This window comes from Anabrus simplex, chromosome 1, assembly GCF_040414725.1.
Source record: "Anabrus simplex isolate iqAnaSimp1 chromosome 1, ASM4041472v1, whole genome shotgun sequence".
Classification (NCBI taxonomy): domain Eukaryota; kingdom Metazoa; phylum Arthropoda; class Insecta; order Orthoptera; family Tettigoniidae; genus Anabrus; species Anabrus simplex.
The window spans coordinates 1716964145-1716986681 of NC_090265.1; the positions used below are offsets into that span (position 1 = coordinate 1716964145).

The 22537-nt window shown below is 43.9% G+C and overlaps 1 protein-coding gene across 1 annotated transcript in view; it reads right to left on the bottom strand.

Moving 5' to 3' along the window:
- Nucleotides 1-233: 233 nt before the first annotated feature.
- LOC136882207 (arylsulfatase B) overlaps nucleotides 234-22537 on the bottom strand; it is a 157694-nt gene continuing 135390 nt past the window's right edge. Inside the window, exons 7-8 of the mRNA XM_067154775.2 lie at nucleotides 1925-2230; nucleotides 234-854 (exon numbers count right to left, since the gene is read on the bottom strand). Of these exons, the coding sequence (XP_067010876.2) occupies nucleotides 450-854; nucleotides 1925-2230 (711 nt within the window). The 3' untranslated portion in view covers nucleotides 234-449. The remainder of the gene's footprint in view (nucleotides 855-1924; nucleotides 2231-22537) is intronic.

A 22537-nucleotide genomic window follows, 5' to 3' on the forward strand; every position in this document is an offset into this window, starting at 1 on the left:
GAATTGTGCCACCTTATAAAACCAACTCTGGTACTATTCTTGTTTCCCACTGCCCGCTTCTCACAACAAGTGTGGGACATGTTTGTGGAAATGGCTCCTTTTGTGCAAACCAACTCCAGTGTTTTCGTCTTGGTACTATTGATAATCCTGGTTCAAGGCTTCATTCACACAAATGCCTAGTCAACAGTATTCTGCTTTGCCGACCTTGAAGTGAGATAGGTTCCTCATTTTCAACTGTTTAAAAAAAAACTTTTATTTTTACAATTTTCTTTGTGCCACAATGACACAGATAGGTTTTATGGCAATGATAATTTGTAAATAACTCTTGTTTTTCTACCTATAATAAAATTTCAGTACCTACTGCTATATGTGTTACCTAGGGAACACAACCAAAATAAGCAAGGATAAAGCAATATAAAATACAATACACTGTTAGAACTTTATCCACTCTATACATTGTCCAGCCATGGCATCCAGGTATTGTTGAAATTGGCTGGATCAGACCGGTTGTCCACTGGCTTGTTCAGTTGTGGTACCAGCTGCTCATTAAAGTACCGTAGTCTTGCTTGTAACATTTGGACTACATCTGGGTTGTTATTGGCCACATTCCTTGTCTCGCAAGGATCTGTCCTGAGATCAAAGAGGCAGTAATCGGCACAGGGAGGGGTACCTAGCGTGTCTTCCCGCATTGTGCAGTTCACAGCCATCTCATTCCTCAACCTGAGTACTGTTTCTTCATTTAGTTCATAGTCTAATCCCAGTCTAGAGGCTGCTTGCACCACATTTATTGCACTGTATGTAGGATAGCTGTCATCTCTCCCAGAATCGCCTAAGAATTTCTCGAACTCTCCTCCCTGAAACATATAAAAATAATATTGCAACACACGTTTTTGCAAACACTAACAATTTGAAAGCACAGATCCATCCCTGTTGACACTGCACTGTATCTTGACCTGTCTCAGGATCATGCTTTATTATTATTACTTTTTGCTAGTGGCTATACGTTGCACCGACACAAATAGGTCTTATGATGATGATGGGATAGGAGAGGCCTAGGAGTTGGAAGGAAATGGCCGCGGCCTTTATTAAGGTACAGTCACAGCATTTGCCTGGTGTGAAAATGGGAAACCCTGGAAAACCATCTTCGGGGCTGCCAACAGTGGGATTAGAACCCACTATCTCCCGGATGCAAGCTCGCAGCCGCACGCCTCTAACCGGGAGATAGTGTGTTCGTACTCCACTGTCAGCAGCCCTGGAGAATGTTTTCCGTGGTTTCCCATTTTCACACCCAGGACGACCTGATCCACAGTATGGGGACCGTACGGCTAACTTGCCCGGTAATGTGTGCACTAAAAGGTCACATAGTGATACTGATGCAAGCTATACAGGGAAACAGACAAGGGCTGACAGTGTGTGGCATCCCTCCACAGGTTAAGCAGAACATCAGTACGGGAATGTGATGGCGTTGTATGGCAATACAGGATGCACACCAGGCTATACATTAATTAAAGCCACGGCTTTCCTATCCCATCATCGCCATAAGACCTGTCTGTGTCAGTACGACGTAAAACAAATAGCATAGTAGCGCACACATTATCACCATATCTCATGTTTTTTCAGTGGATCTCGAAGATCTCTTAACTCTTGGACATGAGTGTAGTACCAAACATACTAGAAAGTTTGGCGGCCAGTCCATCCAGTAGAAGTTGAGAAAATCTTTAAACAATAGACGATGTTTTCCTCAGATTTTCCTCAGATTGTAGAGTTGTGGAACTTCAATCAGTCAAAAGAGGGGAAGAGGCAATGACATAGCTGTAGAGAAAGAAAAGACCCTGGGCTTGCTTTTGGACAGTGTGAGGGCCACGTTACCCAGTTGTACAGGCCTGCTGTCTATTGAAGTTTTGTTTAATTACAAGTGACTCACCTTGTATGATCCTTGTACTAGTTTCCAGTGATCGTAAATGTATGCGGAGTTGTTCTGATGTTCATCGATGTTGAGCAGCACCTCCTGACGGGAACTGTTGCCCTTATCAGCTAACAGCTCTTCCCACTGGTCTACACCATCCAAGCCATACAACATGGTAGGATCTCCTCCAGCGGCATGGTAGAGTGTGGGGAACCAGTCTGTGATGTGCATCAGCTGAGACATTACTCGTCCACGGTCCTTGAGGAGAGGACTCCACACCGCTGCAACTCCATGCACTCCACCCTCAAACAGTGTTAACTTGATCTGAAAGAAAACAAGTGAGCTTGAAGTTTTGTGTGGCTGTTGATATTGAGATCAAAGTCACATGATTTTATTAGTACTTCCCATCAACATATTGATGACCTATAATATCTTCGATATTTGCTGCTATTGTCTAAGTTCTTATTGTCGCATTTTACCAAACAATTAATCCTTAATCGATTTTTCTGAAATGGGGTCTACTCAGCCTGTAAATGAATTAAATCCTACAGTTTGCAGCCAATATAATTATTTAAAATGATACATTCTTCAAAGTTCTGACATAATCAGTTATTATTTTGGGCTAAATAGTAGGCCTGTATTGCACATAAATTTCTGGATCAGCTGCCTGTTGTGTGTTATCCTGGTGTACTTCGATTTAATAAACACATATCCTGCATGAAGGATCCTCTTTTGTTCATTAACCGACCATACTTTTGTGTATCCTAAACATTAATTCATTAAATAAAAATACTTTTGATGTATGAGAAGGTGCTGTTCTACTGGGAACAGCTTGCTGTATTATTGCATGCATCTTTCTAGATATTTGCATAAGATTATACACATCAATTTTTTTTCCATTACTCCTGTGTGTCATTTCACTGTGTTGCTATCTTGGCACATCCTATGTAGGCTGGAAAGATGAACCTTAGGATGTTTTAAACATACAATTGCACGTATCCCAAACCACAGACAAAACGCCGTGCTGAAATAGGAGGCAGTATTTCAGTTGAAGTTGTAGCGCTTGTGTGGAAGCATTAGAGGAGTGTTCTAAACAGTGTGTTGAGCATGTAGGATGGCACAACCTGCAATATTGACATGTGATGGTCAACAAGGGCAGTTGCTCGATGTGTGGACCTTAATCAAAGTGATGTGGTTTGAACACGAAATCCGTACAGGGAGACAGAAACTATTGATGACGTACCTCGCACAAGTTGTCCAAGGACTATGACTGCAGTTGATTACCGTTGCATTGGAATTTCAGCTTGAATGAACCATGAATACAATGCGATCATGCAGAGTAATGATCTTCGGACAGCCACAGATCATGGCGTTTCAACTCAAATGATCAAAAACATGCTGCACAATGTACAACTTCACTGTCAACGTCTATGGCAAGGCCTAGCTCTCAAACCTAGACATCATGGGGATGGTACAGATGGGCCCAACATCATGCTAAATTGTCTCTTCGGAATTGGCATAAGTCCTTTTCACTGATGAACGTCGCGTGAGCTTAGTTCCTAATGATCGTCAGCAACATGTTTGGAGGCAGTCTGGTTAGGCTTCATGTCTCAGACACACTGTCCATCACGTGCAGCAAGTTGGAAGTTGATGTTTTGGAATTGCAATATGTGAGGCTACCATATGCCAGTCAACCGAGAGGGAGAGGCAATAACATAGCTGTAGAGAAAGTAATGACCCTGGGCTTGCTTTGGACAGTGTGATGGGTACGTTGCCCAGTCGTACAGGCTTGCTGTCTAATGACTCACCTCATGTGATCCTTGTGCTAGTTCCCAGTGATCATAGATATAGGGTCACATAGTGACACTGTATCACCAGCAATATGGAGGAGAATTTGTCCTAATTTGACGATAATGACTTCCATCATAATCACAATATCACTCGATTAAAACGTCAACCATGTGCTTGGACATGAACCCTATCACACATCCCTGGGATAGATTAAAGGAGGTTGTTTATGGATGCACAACCCATCAACCTTTCTGTGAAATCTATGTTGAGTCACCATTGAGAAGTGAGACAATTTGGACCAACATTACCTTGACAAACTTGTGGGCAGTATGCCAAGCAAATTAAGGCATGCATCAGTGCAAGGGTGTTTCACCGGTACTGCTGTGAGCTGTATTCAGTAACTCAAATTGAAGAAAAGCAAAGCTGTATTGTTGTAGAGGTTCTCATTTTTTGTTTTGTCGGGCAATAATTAATGCTCATATGGCACCTCTGTATGTCTCTTTTACCCTTTTCTTTTTGTTTTTTGATACAGTAACTCTTTAGTCTGAAGTGGTGCAAACTTTTATGTGTATATTAAAAGGATAATGAAATGAAAAGGAAGACATATTTTTATTAAAATTCTTTGACAGACTTTAAAGAAGTTTGTATCTGAAGAGCTTGAAACAGGTAATGTAAATTTTTGATAGCGAGTAAATTCCATGTAATCCTAAATATTATTTCTTGCGAGTTACCTCCTCTCAGAAGGCTCATGACCATCATGGAGTATCAGATTTGTTGTATCATGGGTGTCGAACTCAGAGGCTTATTATGACTAGGCAGCTGCCTAGAGCAGCAGATTTAGAACTCCTATCTTTTTCATTCTAAATATTTCATTTACAAGTATTAGAAAGATGACATGAACTTAATCACAATGGAATGGATATGAATACAGTTGGCAACAATCAGCTCAAATTTAATGATTGGTGTGAAAGAGGGTGGGTTTTGATTTAGTAATAAGGTCACGCCATCACGACGCACTTTGTCAATGTTACATATAAAATTAAAAGTTTAGTTTAATAGTTTCATCTTTTCAATACAAAATTTTTGAAATGCGTGTTACATTACAAATGAAACATTTATTTGGAACTAGTTTCGACCTAAGGTCAAGGTCATCATCAGCCAACAACACGAATTGCATAACATATTGAATGGTCCATAAACAATGTACATATATTGTAGAAACATTGTGGTTTGACACTATAAAATTGAAGATGAAACAGTCACAAAGGAGGTAAAAGTTTTAAATTATGCAAAAATTGCATTAAAGTAAGGCACTTAGCTGCCGTTGAAGGATGATTCAATTAGATCAATCTGGATGCCGAAGATTCTTGAAAATTTGTGTATCCTTCGCTACAAATTCCTGACAGCTGTAAGTCATAATTTGGTAGCAGTGGTATTTAGAAAACAATTGATGCACACGCAGTGAACAATCTAGAAACATGGTACATTCTAGTTTAATGTCCTTAAAAAACTGAAGGCAAAAGTTGTGCTTGAAAGTCAAATTATTTCTGTGAAGTAAGTGCAGAAGATTCACAGTTCAATGTGGAAACAAGTGAACTGATAAATAATAATAAAAATAAAAAGCCATATTAGTACAAGGGCTGTTGAAAAAAAAGGGCCGATTGAATAGTAAACATAAATAATATAATAAAAATATAATATCTGGCTCACCTTGCGCTGCGATGTGTTGAACGTATTGCATAACTGATATGAAGGGAAGGAAGATCAGGAAGGAAGGGGAACGGGGTACGGCAGATCGGAGAGAACGGAGAAGTGAGGAGAGGCTATTTTATGGCGGGGCTGAGGGGTGTGGGAATAGTGGCAAATGCTGTGAAAAGGTACCATGGATTGAATGGAAAATTGATTTTTTTATTTGCTAAATTAAAATTTCTAAAAATAATAATGAGAAGGTCAAATAGAATGTTGGCTTTCTCTGAAATGTCATTAAGGTTGTAGTTTGAATTGAAATACTGATCTAAATGTATAAAATTATGATTATAATCTTGCATGTGTTGACCTACTGTTCAGAATTTGTTATATCTTAGGGCATTAATATGTTCTGAATATCTTGTGTTGAAACTTCTCGCAGTTTGTCCAACATACAAGAAATTGCAAATATTACTCTTGATTCTCTAAACTCCTGATTATGCAAAACTAATATTAATTCTGTTAACTGATGTGGAATTGTATAAGATATCTGCATTTCTATTATTTGTTTTAAAGGCTATTTTTAAATTTGTTTTCTTAAAAATGTTAGTGATTTTATAGATCTCTTTATATATACTTCTTTGTCAATGTTGATGAGCTTTAATACTGTTCTACAAATAAAATGTTGCAAAGTATTGGTATCGATCTTGGGACTGTAATAAACTTATATAATTCTTTACCTGAATACGTTCAAGAGAAACATTCTATATGTGATACATAATATGAAAAGAGTAATAAGAATATATAGGTGTATACAAAATAGCCACAAAAAGGAAAAGTCTAGAAAACTGAAAGTGGATGAAATAGCCGAGTTTGATACCACTTTTGAAGGACTGGAAGTTTTTTGGGTGAATACATTTCTGGTTATTATAGACTGATTGATATCTGAATTGGGAAAAGAAAAACTCTTTGGAAGAGTTTCATAGCAAACTTCAGTTTCTAAGTAATTTACCTGGACGAAACAACACTGAGCTGTGCTAGAAAACTACAAGAACATTACAAACACCACTTGGAAAAATTTTCGAATGATGAGGTTCTTCATTTTAGAGCACATAATATATAACACTAGGGTGATTTTTGCTACAGCGAGTTTGGGAGAACGGCTGAACCGTTTGGCATCGTAAAGCATTCTGGTAAAAACTCTTGCCCTGTAGGTTTGCAGAGTGTCTTTCAAAGTATAAAAATGTCTTCCAGTATATTTTTAAACTATTGCAGAAAAGTGCAGCGCCGGAGAGTGGTACAGACGGTTGAGGCGCTGGCCTTCTGACCCCAACTTGGCAGTTTCCATTCTGGCTCTGTCCATTGGCATTTGAAGGTGCTCCAGTATGTTAGCCTCTTGTCAGTAAATTTATTAGCACGTAAAAGAACTCCTGAGTGATTAAATTCTGGCACTTGGATTTTCCAAAAACCGTAAAAGTAGTTAGTGGTACATAGTCCTAAAACCAATAACATTATTAAAAATGTAGTATTCTGATTGGGCAATGCGCTCGCCAGTACTTCAAGGCCACCTGGACTGTGGGAACGCTGGGGCGGTATGCATGATGCGTTGCAAGAGGGGAGGTGAAAAGGAGCAAACACTCATGCACAGTCGGACGTCTTCCTGGTCAGCTGTTCCAGTCTGTGTTGTGTTACAGAGATACCAATATAATGGTCCGTTACAGAGAGTCGTTTAGTCGAGAAGAAACTATTCAGCGTAATGTTAGTGTCTCTTTGTAGCTCTCCCTATATTTGCTAGCTTGAAGTGATATCAAAGGAACGTAAAAGTCCTTTTCTCCATTTCGTATTTTTAACACATAAGGCTGTGAACTTCTTCCACTCCGGTAGTTGGGAAAGTGAGTCGATCATCCGTGTCATAATTTACTGTCATGGAAACCGGAAGGATTGTGTCTTTACTACTGCTGATATGCCAATTTTCAATTCCGATTTGGCCGACATTTTGCCCATAGCAAACCAGGAGCAACTTTCAATTGTATTAATGAAATCCTTGACATGCTCCAATAAAACAACACAAGTGTCAAGAATGCATTTTTCGTCGATGGTTACGTGCGCACTGGAAGAACATGTACAGTGAGTTTCTTTCATCGGTTGGCCGGCAGGCGCGCCCAGCTTCTCTGCCTTCCGTCGACTCGTCATTCCCCGCTCCGCGGCATAGCAGTAAGGACAGCACCCCGCTCAGTTTATCCATGTATGACATGAGATAACAATTAAAATTAAGAAAATAAGAACTTAAAAATTCAGCTCGTATCTTATGACGGGGAATGTTGGAATTGTTCTCCTCCTACATTCACACGTTTCTGGCATCACATTAGAAAACTCCGATTCACATGCATAAGTTTGTCTTCCGTAACATGCTATTTCTCTCCAGATATGTTCTTTGAGTTCGTCCAACGTGTGAGGGTTTCTTGAATACACTTTTTTTTTACAGTTGGTTTTACAATTGGATGTTTCTGTACACCCTGTATTTACACAGCTACTGGACACTAATGGAATGAAAACGATAGCAATATTTTTCTCTTGACTCTTTTACCAGAACTTGACAATGGCATGATAAATGTCTACAGCTTGTTTCACTGCAACTTTTCTTATAAAAGTAAAATTGACTTATTTCCTTTAATTCCATGTGGAACATAGGGCATCAACGAAATTTCTCCAGCTTGTTCTATCTGCCGCCAATGCTTTCACCTCCCTCCATGTCTTGTTAACTCCAGCAATCTCCTTATCTATGGTTCTCTTCCAGGTAATCCTCGGTGCCACCATATTCTCATAATGTACCTCAAACACCGATTTATAAAAGTCTGTAATCTTGTGGTAATGTCTTTGGTCACTTTCCAGGTCTCACTTCCATACAGTAACACAGATTTAACATTTGAGTTGAATATCCTTAGCTTCGTTTTTATACGATTATGAGGGGATCTCCATATTGGTCGTAACTGTGCAAAAGCTCCTTTGGCTTTATTTATACAAGAGACAAGCACCTCCATCCTGGCTTGCCATGCTTCCTAAGTAGCAAAATTCCTCTACCCTTTCTATATCTATTCCATCTAGAGTCAACTTGCAATTGTTACGATGGTTTATGCGCATTTCTTTAGTCTTTTTGTTATTAATCTTTAAGCCTACTTCTTTAGCTTCTATTTTTAAGTCATTCAGTTTGATTTCCATGTCCCGAAAACATTCTGCAAGAAGACAGAGATCATCCGCATAATCCAGTTCCTCCAATCGGTTATTTAATCCCCACTGAATGTCACGCTTTCTATTCGTTGCCTCTCTCAGCATACAATCCAGTGTCATGGTAAACAAGATTGGCAACAGTAGACATCCTTGTCTTACTCCAGATTTTACAGCAAAAGGTTCAGACAGCTTCCCTTTATGTTCTACTTGACAAGTATATCCATCATACATTGCCTGTGTAAGACAGGCTATCTTTTGTGGAATTCCAAACTTTTCCATAGCCTTCCCCATTTTCCTCTGGTTGATAGAGACAAGGGCCTTTTCAAAATCACTGAAAAGTATATACATAGATGTCTGATACTCAGCAAATTTTTCAATGATTAGCCTTAGCATGTTAATCTGATCCACAGTAGACCGACCTTCTCTGAAACCTGCCTGTTCTTGACGTAGTCTCCTGTCAACGGCTATGCTTATTCTGTTCAGTAAGTCACCCTTCTTCGGTATCTTGATGAGGACACCCTTCTTCCACTCCTCAGGGAGGTGTTCTTCGTTCCAAATTAGTGTTAGAAGTGGCTCCATGATTTCCGCTGTTAAATCTGGATCTACCTTTAGGGCTTCTGGGATAATGTTATCTACACCGGGTGCTTTGCCACTCTTCATTTGTTTCACTGCTTGTGCAATCTCTTGTCGTGTTGGTGGTTCTACCAAGATGTCTGGATCTTCCAAAATGGTTTCAACTTCTTCAGTTCTCGATTCCTCACCAAGATTATTGAGTACTTCCATGAAGTGATGTCTCCATCTTTCCAATTGTTGTGTCTCAGATGTCAAGGCTACTCCGTTTGCATCTCTGACTGGTTTCTGCCCTGTAAAGTTCCTCCTCGAAAGCTTTCTCATAATGGCATATACTTCTTTGCTGTTGCCGACTCTTGCTGCTGCTTCTGCTTGTGTTGCCAGTTGGTCTGTAAACACTTGTTTATCTCTCCTCACTTTCTTCTTAACCTCCTTGTTGGCCTCCCTGTATTTTTCCATTGCTACTGCTTTCTGGTTTCTTGTTCTACTGGAGTTGACCAGTGCCTTACACTCTCTTCGGTTTTGGATTGATTCCTAAGTGTCATCTGATATCCATTCTTTCCTCCCTGGCTCTCTGTAGCCCACTATCTCTTCACATGTGTCATGAAAGAGTTCCTTGACTGTGTTCCATTTGGTATTTACATCTTCATCTGGTTGTTCGGCAAGGGCTTCAAACCTGTTCTTCAAATGTACCTTAAATTCATTTTGCACTTCAAGTTTCCCAAATTTCCCAGAATTGAAACATTTCATTCATACTGCTGCCTGTTTTACTGGTGCTGCCACCTTCAATCTAACATCAGCAATCATAAGGTGATGGTCGCTGCCTACATCTGCTCCACGTTTATTCCTTACATCTAAGAGTGAATGTCTCCATCTTTTACTTATCGCCAAGTGATCAATTTGGTTTTCTGTGCAGAGATCAGGTGACACCCATGAGATCTTGTGGCAGTTCTTATGTGGAAACAATGATCCACCTATAACCAATCTAAAAATTACTGCATAGGTCTATAAATCTCTGGCCATTATTATTTTCTTCTCCTATTCCGTGTATACCCATGATGATTTCTCTTCCTTCATTTTCATTACCGATTTTTGCATTTAGATCTCCCATCAAACCACAATGTCCTTTATCCCTGCCAGTGTTGATGTCAGCCTATCATAAAACTCATCCTTCTCTTCCTCTTCTGCTACCTCTGTTGGCGCATAGCACTGTACTATGGTCACAGGTCTAACTTTGGTTCTTATTCGTACAGTAATTATCCTGTGTGATACAGGGGTCCATTCCATAATGCTATTTTTTGCTTTCTTTGTGAGTAAGACACCCACTCCACTTGAATGCTGATCATTTTCTTCTCTTCCAGAGTAAATGAAGACAACCCCCCTCTTCTGTCCTCACCTCTCTGTAGCCTGTCCATCTTGTTTCACTCAGCCCAAGTATCTCCAGTTTATACCTTTTCATTTCTGCCACTACTTCTCTCAGTCTGCCAGTTTCATACATACACTGACTGACAGTGACAATGCAACACCAAGGAGGAGTGGTTCGAAAGGGATGAAAGTTGGGGAAAAAACAGAGATGGCACGGATCAATAATTGATGTTTATTTCAAACCGATATGCAGGTTACACAATGCACACGGCATCGACTCAGTAGGATGTAGGACCACCGCGAGCGGCGATGCACGCAGAAACACGTCGAGGTACAGAGTCAATAAGAGTGAGTGCGGATGGTGTCCTGAGGGATGGTTCTCCATTCTCTGTCAACCATTTGCCACAGTTGGTCGTCCGTACGAGGCTGGGGCAGAGTTTGCAAACGGCGTCCAATGAGATCCCACACGTGTTCGATTGGTGAGAGATCCGGAGAGTACGCTGGCCACGGAAGCATCTGTACACCTCGTAGAGCCTGTTGGGAGATGCGAGCAGTGTGTGGGCGGGCATTATCCTGCTGAAACAGAGCATTGGGCAGCCCCTGAAGGTACGGGAGTGCCACCGGCCGCAGCACATGCTGCACGTAGCGGTGGGCATTTAACGTGCCTTGAATACGCACTAGAGGTGACGTGGAATCATACGCAATAGCGCCCCAAACCATGATGCCGCGTTGTCTAGCGGTAGGGCGCTCCACAGTTACTGCCGGATTTGACCTTTCTCCACGCCGACGCCACACTCGTCTGCGGTGACTATCACTCACAGAACAGAAGCGTGACTCATCGGAGAACACGACGTTCCGCCATTCCCTCATCCAAGTCGCTCTACCCCGGCACCATGCCAGGCGTGCACGTCTATGCTGTGGAGTCAATGGTAGTCTTCTGAGCGGACGCCGGGAGTGCAGGCCTCCTTCAACCAATCGACGGGAAATTGTTCTGGTCGATATTGGAACAGCCAGGGTGTCTTGCACATGCTGAAGAATGGCGGTTGACGTGGCGTGCGGGGCTGCCACCGCTTGGCGGCGGATGCGCCGATCCTCGCGTGCTGACGTCACTCGGGCTGCGCCTGGACCCCTCGCACGTGCCACATGTCCCTGCGCCAACCATCTTCGCCACAGGCGCTACACCGTGGACACATCCCTATGGGTATCGGCTGCGATTTGACGAAGCGACCAACCTGCCCTTCTCAGCCCGATCACCATACCCCTCGTAAAGTCGTCTGTCTGCTGGAAATGCCTCCGTTGACGGCGGCCTGGCATTCTTAGCTATACACGTGTCCTGTGGCACACGACAACACGTTCTACAATGACTGTCGGCTGAGAAATCACGGTACGAAGTGGGCCATTCGCCAACGCTGTGTCCCATTTATCGTTTGCTACGTGCGCAGCACAGCGGCGCATTTTACATCATGAGCATACCTCAGTGACGTCAGTCTACCCTGCAATTGGCATAAAGTTCTGACCACTCCTTCTTGGTGTTGCATTTGCTCTGTCAGTCAGTGTAGTTTTAACATTCCAGAATCCCATTCGTGTTCTGTATTTTATTACAAAAGTCATCTCCATAAAATCCAGCCGGTATAAATTTCGTCTGGTTTCTGTCATCATCATCATCATCTGTTTACCCTCCAGGCTCGGCTTTTCCCTCGGACACAGCGAGGGATCCCACCTCTACCGCCTCAAGGGCAGTGTCCTGGAGCTTCAGACTCTTGGTCGGGGATACAACTGGGGAGAATGACCAGTACCTCGCCCAGGCGGCCTCACCTACTATGCTGAACAGGGGCCTTGTGGAGGGATGGGAAGATTGGAAGGGATAGGCAAGGAAGAGGGAAGGAAGCGGCCGTGGCCTTATGTTAGGTACCATCCCGGCATTCGCCTGGAGGAGAAGTGGGAAACCACGGAAAACCACTTCGAGGATGGCTGAGGTGGGAATCGAACCCACCTCTACTCAGTTGACCTCCCGAGGCTGAGTGGACCCCGTTCCAGCCCTCATGCCACTTTTCAAATTTCGTGGCAGAGCCGGGAATCGAACCCGGGCCTCGGGGGGTGGCAGCTAATCACACTAACCACTACACCACAGAGGCGGACCTGGTTTCTGTAATAAGTTTAATTCAGGTGTGCGAGTTATTAGCCCAAGCACGCGAAGTCCAGTGGAGGGGCTGCCTCCTGTCTGCGCTAGACCGCAGGATTTTTCTGTAGGAGTTATCTCCCTTAGCCTTTAAAGATTCCTCTTTACCACAAGGCAGTGGTTTCTTCTTTATTTATCCCCAAGAAGAAGGGTTGCCTCATCCGTCAGCTTCGCCGTACCAAAGGACTCCTTCTCTGCCGTTGCTGCCGTTGAGGTCTTCACCAAAGCCTTGTTAGCCGACAATTTTCAGGGTTCCTGTAGAGCCTTCACAGCTACCGTAGTGGTCATGGGGCACACACAGTCCCCACTGTACATCATCCCTACAGGCAATCCCCTACTTCATGCCGTTGCCCACCTCCCACGACGTGGACGAGGGGTTGGCCTTGTGGGAGACTAAAAGTAAAATAGGACATAAAAAACTTTCCAGTCTGTCAAACACACAAAATTTCAATAAAACTTATAACACTATAAACGTGCCTGTAAAAATACACACTATTAACCAAATAATTCTTCTTATTATTTTTATTATTATATGCCTTTACTGGCAGGACCTAGTGTTTACAGTATACTATGTCATTTGGTGTGGACTAGAGCAATTTTGTTACTTTCATTGATCTGTCTCTGTCTTAGCCTTGGCTTTGACAATAAGAAAGTGTCTGAGGTATAAGCGATGCTAGTAATGCCATTCCTTATGCAGCCAGTCCCTGCTATGAATGGTGTGAAAATGTTGCTCATAGAGTCGGTTGGTCATGCATTTGAATGGGCTTGGCAGACTGATATACACTGACTGACAGTGACAATGCAACACCAAGGAGGAGTGGTTCGAAAGGGATGAAAGTTGGGGAAAAAACAGAGACGGCACGGATGAATAATTTATGTTTATTTCAAACCGATATGCAGGTTACACAATGCGCACGGCATCGACTCAGTAGGATGTAGGACCACCGCGAGCGGCGATGCACGCAGAAACACGTCGAGGTACAGAGTCAATAAGAGTGAGTGCGGATGGTGTCCTGAGGGATGGTTCTCCATTCTCTGTCAACCATTTGCCACAGTTGGTCGTCTACGAGGCTGGGGCAGAGTTTGCAAACGGCGTCCAATGAGATCCCACACGTGTTCGATTGGTGAGAGATCCGGAGAGTACGCTGGCCACGGAAGCATCTGTACACCTCGTAGAGCCTGTTGGGAGATGCGAGCAGTGTGTGGGCGGGCATTATCCTGCTGAAACAGAGCATTGGGCAGCCCCTGAAGGTACGGGAGTGCCACCGGCCGCAGCACATGCTGCACGTAGCGGTGGGCATTTAACGTGCCTTGAATACGCACTAGAGGTGACGTGGAATCATACGCAATAGCGCCCCAAACCATGATGCCGCGTTGTCTAGCGGTAGGGCGCTCCACAGTTACTGCCGGATTTGACCTTTCTCCACGCCGACGCCACACTCGTCTGCGGTGACTATCACTCACAGAACAGAAGCGTGACTCATCGGAGAACACGACGTTCCGCCATTCCCTCATCCAAGTCGCTCTAGCCCGGCACCATGCCAGGCGTGCACGTCTATGCTGTGGAGTCATTGGTAGTCTTCTGAGCGGACGCCGGGAGTGCAGGCCTCCTTCAACCAATCGACAGGAAATTGTTCTGGTCGATATTGGAACAGCCAGGGTGTCTTGCACATGCTGAAGAATGGCGGTTGACGTGGCGTGCGGGGCTGCCACCGCTTGGCGGCGGATGCGCCGATCCTCGCGTGCTGACGTCACTCGGGCTGCGCCTGGACCCCTCGCACGTGCCACATGTCCCTGCGCCAACCATCTTCGCCACAGGCGCTGCACCGTGGACACATCCCTATGGGTATCGGCTGCGATTTGACGAAGCGACCAACCTGCCCTTCTCAGCCCGATCACCATACCCCTCGTAAAGTCGTCTGTCTGCTGGAAATGCCTCCGTTGACGGCGGCCTGGCATTCTTAGCTATACACGTGTCCTGTGGCACACGACAACACGTTCTACAATGACTGTCGGCTGAGAAATCACGGTACGAAGTGGGCCATTCGCCAACGCCGTGTCCCATTTATCGTTCGCTACGTGCACAGCACAGCGGTGCATTTCACATCATGAGCATACCTCAGTGACGTCAGTCTACCCTGCAATTGGCATACAGTTCTGACCACTCCTTCTTGGTGTTGCATTTGCTCTGTCAGTCAGTGTATAATAACAACAACAATAATTTCTGGCTCAGTGAGGAAAGCAACGGGAAACTACCTCGCTCCTCATTTCCCTAGTATGCCTCTTCAGTGATGCCCAGGCCATGTGTGACAGTCGATGGCGGAGCTGTTGAGGATCCAACAAGCCTTAGGGCTGAAGACTGAACATACATTATTATTATTATTATTATTATTATTATTATTATTATTATTATTATTATTATTATTATTATTATTATTATTATTATTATTATTATTATTATTATTTAGCCACGCAAATGTAAGTTCTGAAATGTTGATGAGTCACACGCTAGTTTCCCATAGATTATATTCCACTGTTCTTTTAATATTTTAGTGTTAATGGTTTAGCATTAGGTGTCCAATATTTGGGCGAATCTATTAGGTAGATTACAGCGATGTAGTAAAAGTAATGCCAGCACTGCTATTTTTTTTTTTACTAGTTGTTTTACGTCGCACCGATAGAGATAGGTCTTACGGCGACGATGGGACAGGAAAGGGCTAGGAGTGGGAAGGAAGCGGCCGTGGCCTTAGTTAAGGTACAGCCCCAGCATTTGCCTGGTGTGAAAATGGGAAACCACGGAAAACCATCTTCAGGGCTGCCGATAGTGGGATTCGAACCTACTATCTCCCGGATGCAAGCTCACAGCAGCACTGCTATCACTGACTACACATTTCACTGTAGCATTCGGGGACAGGGTGTAGTCGGGTTGACCTTAAGGGACCCGAAGGGCGAAAACGGCGTGAGTAGCCCTGCCTATCTTAATGTGTAGGCCTATATACAGAGTGAAGCGTAATTCGCGCACTCTGGCGTCGCAGCGCGACTCCTCACATGCCAGCAATAAAAAAATGTCTCTTACAAATTTTCGTCTTGCGATTATCATCATCATCATCATCATCTGTTTACCCTCCAGGTTCGGCTTTTCCCTCGGACTCAGCGAGGGATCCCACCTCTACCGCCTCAAGGGCAGTGTCCTGGAGCTTCAGACTCTTGGTCGGGGGATACAACTGGGGAGTATGACCAGTACCTCGCCCAGGCAGCCTCACCTGCTATGCTGAACAGGGGCCTTGTGGAGGGATGGGAAGATTGGAAGGGATAGGCAAGGAAGAGGGAAGGAAGCGGCCGTGGCCTTAAGTTAGGTACCATCCCGGCATTCGCCTGGAGGAGAAGTGGGAAACCACGGAAAACCACTTCCAGGATGGCTGAGGTGGGAATCGAACCCACCCCTACTCAGTTGAACTCCCGAGGCTGAGTGGACCCCGTTCCAGCCCTCGTACCACTTTTCAAATTTCGTGGCAGAGCCGGGAATCAAACCCGGGCCTCCGGGGGTGGCAGCTAATCACGCTAATCACTACACCACAGAGGCGGACCCCATAGATTAGTACCAACTATTATTCTTGCCTCGTTCAGGTCCATTACATTTCGTTGGGGCCTTACGTTACGTTACGTTGTTTCAGCGTTACAAAATGTTGTAAATATAGGGTACATGTGACCTCAGAAACGGTGTCTTTCTGTATTACAGTAAGTAATGTCAGATGGAAATTAGCAAATAAAAAATGCGCCTCAACCCAGGATCGAACCATCGACCTCCTGCATGCCAACCAAAAACTCGACCCACTGCACCAACTGTACAGCACGACACGAACGTGCTAACAGCGGTACTTACCCTACATATGGTTGCAGTGTTGCCAGATTGCTACTCTTCAACGTCCGTTTTCTACCGGATATACTCGCAAGGTCCGGCTCTGTGGTGTAGTGGTTAGCGTGATTAGCTGCCACCGCCGGAGGCCCGGGTTCGATTCCCGGCTCTGCCACGAAATTTGAAAAGTGGTACGAGGGCTGGAACGGGGTCCACTCAGCCTCGGGAGGTCAACTGAGTAGAGGTGGGTTCGATTCCCACCTCAGCCATCCTCGAAGTGGTTTTCCGTGGTTTCCCACTTCTCCTCCAGGCGAATGCCGGGATGGTTCCTAACTTAAGGCCACGGCCGCTTCCTTCCCTCTTCCTTGTCTATCCCTTCCAATCTTCCCATCCCTCCACAAGGCCCCTGTTCCGCATGGCAGGTGAGGCCGCCTGGGCGAGGTACTGGTCATTCTCCCCAGTTGTATCCCCGACCAAGAGTCTGAAGCTCCAGGACACTGCCCTTGAGGCGGTAGAGGTGGGATCCCTCGCTGAGTCCGAGGGAAAAGCCGAACCTGGAGGGTAAACAGATGATGATGATGATGATATACTCGCAAGACGAAAATTTGAAAGAGACATTTTTTTATTGCTGGCATGTGAGGAGTCGCGCTGCGACGGGCGTGTGCGCGAATTACGCTTCATCCTGTACACTGAACACAAATGCAGTAAGATAATATATATATATTGTATATATATATATATATATACAATAACTTACAATAGGCCTATATCTGCGAAGCAGTATCAATATGGTACGGCTGATCTACATAAACAACTGACTGTATGGACTTACTTTTTTAATCTGCGTTACGTCGCGCCGACACAGATAAGTCTTACGGCGACGATGGAATAGAAAAGGGCTAAGAGTCGAAAGGAAGCCACCGTGGCTTTAACTAAGGCACAGCTCCAGCATGTACTCGGTGTGAAAATTGGATACCACGGAAAACCATCTTCAGAGCTGCCGACAGTGGGATTTGGAGCCACTATCTCCCGAATCAAGCTACGTGACACAAACCGCGCAGCCACTCCCTCTATGTCGAGACTTATACCTCGCTCGCTGAACTCATCGCATACAAAATACACAGTAGTTTACCAATGTCCCGCCGTCGTGGTGTCAGTATAATAGGAACAATAAGCGTACTATCAACATTGGACTCTACTGAACTTCTCCTCTCAAACAGTAAACCACGATTGATCCGCCGCAGTAGTCTCAACAACACAACTCCGTAACTTTCCTTCAACTACTAACTGAAAATCTCTCAACACTCTTCATACAGTATACATACTGGCCATGATTCTAGATACTTATACTTTCTTACACATAGTATTACTAAGTTACAAGATAACTGGAAGAGTGTGCGATAACATCGAGAAATCCTTGGTAAGTTCCTGTTCAAGAATTGTCTTGAAACAAGTTTTTCACTACGGCACATAACCTAAGGATATCTAGAGACACCGTGAATATATGCAACATGTCCGTAGTTCATGAAGATTCTAGAGCTCACTACATTAACACACATGCAACTGGGGCTTTCCTGAGCAACTTGGAGAAGGCGGACGGTTATTTACAAATAATAGGCATGATGTGACCGTAACCAGAAGTTTTCTTGAGTCAATATACAGTATATATAATCAGAGGTTTCATGAAATGATTTACAAGTGACAAACGTAACCAAACCTATAATAAGTTACATGAAAAATTGTTTTCAGTTATACACATAACCTCTCTTGCGTCACTGTTACAATCTTCAGCAATTGAAGGAACGTGCCTTTGTGTGTCATATTAAAGCAAGGAAGCTGTTAACATCGTGATCGCAGCCACAGAACTTTCAGTTTAACGGGGAATCCATACCGCAAGAACGTTACTTTTCACTTTGAAACCCTCAAATACATTGATCATGATTCGAATCGTTGCCGCCGTATGCACACAGGAATGGTTCGAGAAGCCCTTGCGTTCTCGCATAAACTTATGGTTGGAAGTACAGGTACGTTCTGCCTGTCGGAGAAACACCGCGGGGCCACCAACTGAGTCTGCCAGCCGTATCGTCCGACCTTTGTCCATTAACACTTGATCTGTTCCGACCCTGAAGGAATAAGGTTTGCGAGGTCTGACCATGTTTTGTACTCCCTATCTTTTGCTGTTAGAAGGGGCTGAATTTCTTCCTTTCCGTATCCAGCGTGTGGCTTTTAGCCCCGGGATTTCGGCCCGTCTGGTGGACGCCCATAGCCATCTTGAGGTACTAAAATCGCCATGCCGCATAGCTCTGAACTCTGACGTGGTAGCAAAATTATGGAGTTTATTATTGACTTTTCCCTGGCTTTCAGATGAGCAAATCCATTAATGACGTCACCAGAATGCACATGGTTTATCATTTCGTTTTTTCTCATCATAAAATAAATTTTAATTTCGAGAAGCGGAAATTACGGACCCTATCACCCATTTCCAAATCTCAAGTAGGCCTACTCAACCAGTTGAGATCGACAAGGAGAAAACAATCGATTTATGAAACTTCTTTCTATTTTCCCTTTATGCCCTCTCAGGCGTCGGGTGATTCATGAAACTACAGCACAATTCTATTGGTGAGGATAATGATGATGATGCTTGTGTTTAAAGGGGCCTAACGTCTAAGGTCATCGGCCTCTATTGGTGGGTTCGAATTCCACCGTCAGTGGCCCTGAAGATAGTTTCGGTGGCTCCCCATTTTCACACCAGGCATATGCTGGGGCTGTACCTTAAAGCCACGGCCACTACCATTTCAGCCGTATCAGTTTCCCATCCTTGCGTCGTCGAAAGCCTTCGATGTGATAGCGCCACGTTAAACCACTAAGAAGAAATTTGTTGGACAGGTACAGTCCTCTTAACTGGACCGTGAATCGATATTGTAGCAGCGTCTCACTCCACGTTCGTGTTAGGACGTCAGGGTTGATAACAGCTGGCGCACGCGATCCATGTTGTGACCTAGGTTAGTCTACAGAAATGGACCTCTCAGGAGCAGCATCAGGCCTGTACCGTTTTATAAGCTGACTATGTGGAATTTCAAAATTATACGAATCTATAGGCCAGTGTACAAATGGCGAGCCATGATATTTAGTTGAAAATAATGTAATTATACATAAAATCAACAAAGTAACGATGAACAAAGTGTTAAGGGGTAAAGCTATCACATCATCATCTGAAGAAGCCATAACGTCCAACTAACTAACTGTTGGCTTTCAGAGACACCGAGGTGCTGGAATGTTGAATAAAGAGAAATAGCGCTGATTTGAAATCATACGAAATAAGCGCCAGTTATAAGCTACCAGCTCTTGCCTTCTAAGGAAGAGATCGTGCAGCTACTCCACATTCCCGACCTGTTTCTTGACGTGTTAACCACCATACCACACACAGTAGAATTAACTTTTGTGCCTCGGTATGCCAGTGATATTACTAGAGGTATAAAAATATCACAAAACCAAACCAAACCCCATGGCACTACAGCCCTTGAAGGGTCTTGACCTACAAAGCGACCGCTGCTCAGCCCGAAGGCCTGCAGATTACGAGGTGTCGTGTGGTCAGCACGACGAATCCTCTCGGCCGTTATTCTTGGCTTCCTAGACCGGGGCCGCTATCTCACCGTCAGATAGCTCCTCAATTCTAATCACGTAGGCTGAGTGGACCTCGAACCAGCCCTCAGGTCCAGAAAAAAATCCCTGACGTGGCCGGGAATCGAACCCGGGGACTCCGGGTAAGAGGCAGGCACTATAAAAATATCACACTGCTATCATAATTTTGCGCCTTTTTTCATTTTTCTGTACATCTGGTCGTAATTGCACCTATTTAAGGCCATTTTTGTTAGTGCGAATTAATACTTTAAGCCCATACTCCGGCGATAAACTGTATTTTCAGCGAAAAACGAGCGATTTCGAAGAATGCGTAATATTTTGTCGTCTAATACATCAGTAGTTTCGCCGGCCCGGTGAGTGTTTTAAAACATGGAAGTTTTAAAATTACTTCCCAACGGTATCCAATACCTCCTGACCTCGCTACGAATGACGCTATTTTGTAAATAAAGATTTGCATATATTTTGTTATTGTTAAGTAATATACTCGTATAGTCTTATCACTTTGAACAAACATAATTTTGAATAATAATATTGTTGCTTTTACATCCCACTCACTACTTTTACTGTTTCTGGAGACGTCGAGATGCCGAAATATTGCCCTATAGGATTTCTTGTACTTACCGCTAAACTGACTAACAAGAAGCTGCCGATTTTGAAAAACCGGACTGAGCCGGGATCGAACCTGTTCACTCTACCGCCTGAGTTATTTAAAATTTGTGTAACACATCTTTTGTTACTAAGCACCCTGTATTCCTTTGGAAAAATTTCCGACAGGGTGAAAAAATACTTGCGTACTTAAGCTGTTTTGCTTCTAAACCTCGATTTTGAGCTTCCCAGTTCATCCCATTTAAGGAGTTTTCGAAATATTTTTGTGGAGGGTGGCAAGTTTCGTCGGACCGGGCGAGTTGGTCGTGTGGTTAGGGGCGCGCGGATGTGAGTTTGCATCCGGGAGATAGTGGGTTCGAATCCCACTGTCTGCAGCCCTGAGGATGGTTTTCTGCGATTTCCCATTTTCACACCAGGCAAATGGTGGTTCTGTACCTTAATTAAGGCCACGGCTGCTTCCTTCCAACTCCTAGACCATTCCTATCTCATCGTCGCCATAAGACCTATCTGCGTCGGTGAGACGTAAAGCCACTAGCAAAAAAAGTTTCTTCGCTGTCTAGAAGTGTCTATCTCATCTACTTCCATTTACTACAGTATAGATTACCGCCGTAATATCTCGAAAACTTCCCAACACCTTTTTGGAATGTGGTGATAAATGTTAATTTACAGTTTCAGAAAACTTCTAAGCGCACGATAATTATATGGCATCGCTTTTAAAAAAAAGGGAAAGTTTCTGACTGGGTGAAAAAAGTACTTGCACACTTAAGCTGTTTTGCTTTTGACCTACAATTTTCAACTCCCTCCAGGAGTGTCGGATATCTTCTATTTTTCTCGACTTATTGGGGATGATAGGTTCTCGGATCGAAGTGTTAAGTTCCTGTGGTGCTAGAGTTCACCAAGCGAGTTGGCTACGTGGTTTGGTTTATGTAGCTCACAGTTTTAATTCAGGAGATAGTCGGTTTCCGGTTACCCTGAATATGGTTTTCCATGGTTTTGCATTTTTACACCAGGGAAATATTGGGGCAGTACCCTAATTAAGGCCACGGTCGGTTCCCTGCCTTGAAAATGGTTTTCCGTGGTTTCCCATTTTCACACCAGGAAAATGCTGGGGCTGTAGCTTAATTAAGGCCACGACCGCTTCCTTCCAACTCCTAAGCCTTCCCTGTCCCATCGTCGCTGTAAGACCTATCTGTGTCGGTGCGACGTAAAGCCCCTAGCAGAGGTTCCCTGTCTGTCTAATCCCTCGTCGGCAGAAGACCTGTCTGTGTTGGTGCGACGTAAACCAAATAGCAAAGAAAAAAGGAAAATCGACTTTTCCGTTTGTGAAAATGAAATGATCATAGATATGTCTCTCGGTCACGGCCATCCACCAACGGCTGCTAATTTCAGATGGCAACCAGCCATAAGACATAGCCTGCACGGTTGCTAGGTAAGATTGTCTGACCTTCCATCCATACATTACATCACTCCCTGCATTTTTGCTATGATTATACTTCCGTCACACGTCGCGTCACGTGACCAAAAATATCGGATAACTCCTAGGTATAAGATATATTTATGTCAACAACATAGGATCACTAATTCATGTACATTGCTACACTTCGACTTCCTTTATTAGTATAAATTAATATTTTTAAGATGGGAGTTTCACAATGAAATGAGGCCTCAGTACATTCAACTTATGTTACAAATTATAGTTTATGTCTCT